Source organism: Marmota monax, unplaced genomic scaffold, assembly GCF_021218885.2.
Source record: "Marmota monax isolate L192 unplaced genomic scaffold, Marmota_monax_Labrador192_F-V1.1 WCK01_AAM20220418_F8-fsc00038, whole genome shotgun sequence".
Classification (NCBI taxonomy): domain Eukaryota; kingdom Metazoa; phylum Chordata; class Mammalia; order Rodentia; family Sciuridae; genus Marmota; species Marmota monax.
This window is the reverse complement of record NW_026692498.1, coordinates 1715279-1718812: the sequence shown is the minus strand read 5'-3', so window position 1 is coordinate 1718812 and position 3534 is coordinate 1715279. Positions and strand designations below refer to the sequence as shown.

Sequence of the window (3534 nt, the reverse complement as noted above, 5' to 3'; positions counted from 1 at the left end):
CCACTGTGACCAGAACTAGTTCTGTCACCCAGATGGACCTCAGTGGGGAGTCAGCCAGGGCCCAGGGTAGCCTTGCTCACAGCTCTTCTATATAGCTCAGCTGACCTGACCCTGACTGAACTTACTCTAAGTGCTCAGAGCCCCTCATGACTTCCCACTCTCGGCCCCTAGGACCCCTCGAGTGGACAAGAGGTCTTGCCACAGTGGTGGAAGAAGGTGGCTGGGTTCCGTTTGAGTTCCCAGGGACTCCAGCCAGGACCCTGGCCTCGGACAGTGCTCACCCAGCACGGGCAGCGCAGGGTTCAGGGAGCGCCGTTCCATGAGGGGAGCCAACGGTTCTTGACCCAGAGGGGGACGTTTGGGTACAATGCCAGGCCCTGTCTAAAGGATGCCAAAGGAGGGGTGTGGGGAGGCTGTCTTTGGAGAATTCCAGGACGGGTGTGGGGTGAGAGGAACGTGCGCTGGAACGGACCAGGGTGGAGGTGGGCCCTGCGGGGGCCCCGGCACGGCCCGCTCTGATTGGCTGGCAGGGCAGGGGCGGGAATTCTGGGCGGGGCCACCCCAGTTAGAAAAAGCCCGGGCTAGGGGCTGCAGAGCAGGGTGAGGGAGGGGGGTGGGGAGGGAGGGGGGTGGGGTGGGGACGGGGAAACTGGGGAAGATGGGGTGCCGGAGGAGAGTCGTGGGGGCCAAGGAGCACCTTGGCTGTCTGGAGTCTGGCGGGAGTGGGGAAGGATTGAGGGGCTAGCTCAGGCAGCAGGGGCCGTCAGGCCTGGGAGCCCACGAGGAGAAGGGTGGGCTCCCAGGGAAGCAGGGCAACATCGGCAGGCAGGGGCGTTGGGCCTGAGCTAGGGCTGGAGAGGAGGGGAGCCAGACATTCATCCCGGGAACTTTTGGTTTCAGGACGTGGCGGCTGGTCGGACAAGGGGAAGCTGCTGGGCAGGGCTCGACCCCAAACCTGGGCAGTGGAGGTGTAGCTGGCAGCAGTGGGCAGGTGAGGACCGCCATCTGCCGGGCAGGTGAGTCCACTTCCCTCCCTGGGCCTCACTGCGCTGGCCTTCTGGATGAAGGTTGGAGAGCGAGGACCTGCAAGGAGAAGTGGCTGTCCTCCCGGCAGAGCGGCAGGAGGAAGGCAGGATGGTCAGCACAGGTGACATCTTCTCGGGGGGAGCCGAGACGGAGAGAGACTGGGGGGCCCAGGGTCCATTCCAGGTGGAAAGAGCATTTTGAGTGGGCAGGATAGAGAAGAGAAGGGCTGCCAGCAAGGACCGAGGCTGCTGCCTCCAGGGAGGTGACAGGTGACCTGGGGGTGGTAGTGGAGTCTGTGGGAATCCATCTAGCACTGTGGGAGTATCCCAGGTCCAGGTCGGGCAGGGCGAGGTGGGGTCACAGGATACAGAGGGGTCCCCAGCCGCCACCACATCCCACCCACCGTAATTCATCTAGGAGAAGGTACAGAAGCGGCTCTGGCGGGTCTCCAGAGGCCTGTGCCAGAGCCTCGAAGGCCGGAGAGCGGGAAAGAAGGGCAGTGCGCGGGCAGCACAGAAGGACGTCACCTGGGGGGAGCGGTGGTCGCGGGTGGCGGGCTCCGGAGAGATATCGCAGCAAGGAGGCTGCAGCCGGCCCAGCCTGCGGATGCACCGTTCCCACGCGGCACTGCGGCCCAGAGGCTGGCGCGGAGAGGGCCCACAGTGGACTTGGTGACACTGTATGCCCTAACCGCTCAGCCGCTGGGTCTGGCATGGCAGACAGGACAGCACCAGGGGAGCCAAGGGCATGGGCAAGGCCAGACAAGGCGAGACGGGCGGGGTAGAGCGAGTGAGCTCTCTAAGGGGGGAGTCGGGGCAGGCAGGTGAGGGGCCACCAGGCGGCGAGCCAACGAGGCACTGGCCTCCAGAGCCCGTGGCCAAGGCGGGCATCACGGGCAGCGACGGAGCAGTGATCGGTGCCTCCAAGCTCAAGACTGGAGACAAGGGTAAGTGCCCAGCCCAGTCTGCTTTCGTGCTGCCCACCAGATCCTCCTTATCCAACCAGCACCCTCTGTTCTCCCCAAAGACAGGTCTCCAGCAGGGGTGCACACGCCAGCCCCCGAAGGCCAGGACGCCAGGCGCAGGGATGTACTGGAAAGACATGACATGGTCCGGTGTGACGGCGAGGACAGAGGGACTGCCGTCCGGCCTTCGTGGTGAGAATGTCCCTCTGCCCGCTACAAAGCCCAGCCCAGCCCACCCTCACAGACACCCTCTTGCTCATGCCCAGCTCTGTCCTCTACAGAACACTCTGGCTGGCACCACGGGGGAGGCTGCCACAGAAGGGTCTGGTCCTTTGCTTTTCCGAAAGAGTCAACACACCGCTGCTGCTCTCTGGACCCCCTAGAACCCTCAAGATATAAAGGTGAGGGCCTCCTGTGGCGCATGGGCAGGGTGGGGCAGGCCAGGAGTGGGGGCCTCATTCCGTCTCCACTGCAGAAATGGTGCTACCCAGCTCATGTCTGGGCCTTCAACTCCGGGGACTTCTTCAAGTCCGTCTAGCTCTGGATCAAGAATATGCTGCGTTTGGGAACCACTGCATACCTGACTCAGGAATCGGCTCTGGAGGTGAGCTTGGGGCCCCTGGGAAGCGCCCCGCCCACCCCCACCCCCCTCCCCACCCCGCCCCCCCACCCACATGTGTTGTCACCCTCCACAGGTGGAGCTGAAGGACCAGGCCTGTGGACACCAAGGCAGAACAGACCCGCAGCACCCGCCGCCAGCCAAGCCCCATCCTCGTGGCCACCCCGCTGCGCCCAGCGGACCATCGGCACGCCTCCCTCTGCTTTTCTTCTTCCTCCTTCCCTCCAACCTTGTGTTTCTGTCTTTCTTCCTTCCGTCGTTTGAGAGATTCAAAGCATCCGTGACTCTGTTTCCCCACCCGTCCCTTCTGATTTCAATTTGCACTAAGTCGTTTGCACTGGTTTGGAGCTCGGGAGAGCCTTGAGTCTCTCTGTGCGCCTGTGCGTGAGTGTGCGGGCCTCCTTGGCCACGCCGCCCCAGCGCCTGCCTGCTGTCCACCTCTGCCTGGGGGCGCCTGGGCGCCGGCCGCGTGCTTGAGGCCTCGCCCTCCCCTCACCTTGTCTGGAAGCTCCACAAGAGCGAGCCACCTCAAAGCATTCCTTACCCTACCTTGCCCAGTGCCCCTCCCCACCAGGGCTCACCAGAGCCCTGGCCTCATCAATAAACACAGTTACAGCGACTTGTCTCAGGGACTGGAATCTGAGCTGTCTGCCTCGGGGTGCGCCGTGGGCTGGGGGATGTGGGAGGGAGGGGAGGTGCAAAGAGGGACATAAGGGTTCTGGGGTGGGGAGGGGAAAAAGATGGGGGTTATAGGATGGGGCACACATCTGGAAGAGGATTATGGAATAGGGAGGGGCTGTGGGGTAGGGAGGGGTCATGAGAAGAGGAGGGGCCGTGGAATGGGGTGACTGGCTGAGGAAGTGAGTTATGGGAAGGGGTGGGGGGCGATGGAATGAAACCAGGAGGGCATAGGGATGGAATGAGC

At 63.5% G+C, this 3534-nt stretch overlaps 1 protein-coding gene across 2 annotated transcripts; it reads left to right on the top strand.

Moving 5' to 3' along the window:
- Window positions 1-666: 666 nt before the first annotated feature.
- On the top strand, window positions 667-3228 carry LOC124092818 (uncharacterized). 2 transcript variants are annotated; one of them, XR_006851698.1, is made up of 5 exons: window positions 667-1972; window positions 2053-2182; window positions 2272-2391; window positions 2466-2594; window positions 2686-3228. XR_006851698.1 is itself a non-coding variant. In XM_046444629.1 (5 exons), the coding sequence occupies exons 1-5, from the start codon at window positions 1774-1776 to the stop codon at window positions 2871-2873; spliced, it is 762 nt and encodes a 253-aa protein (XP_046300585.1). In that variant the 5' UTR covers window positions 667-1773; the 3' UTR covers window positions 2874-3228. The 2 variants fall into 2 exon arrangements, 1 of the variants encoding a protein (XP_046300585.1); XM_046444629.1 differs by having other exon boundaries at window positions 2057-2182.
- Window positions 3229-3534: the final 306 nt, after the last annotated feature.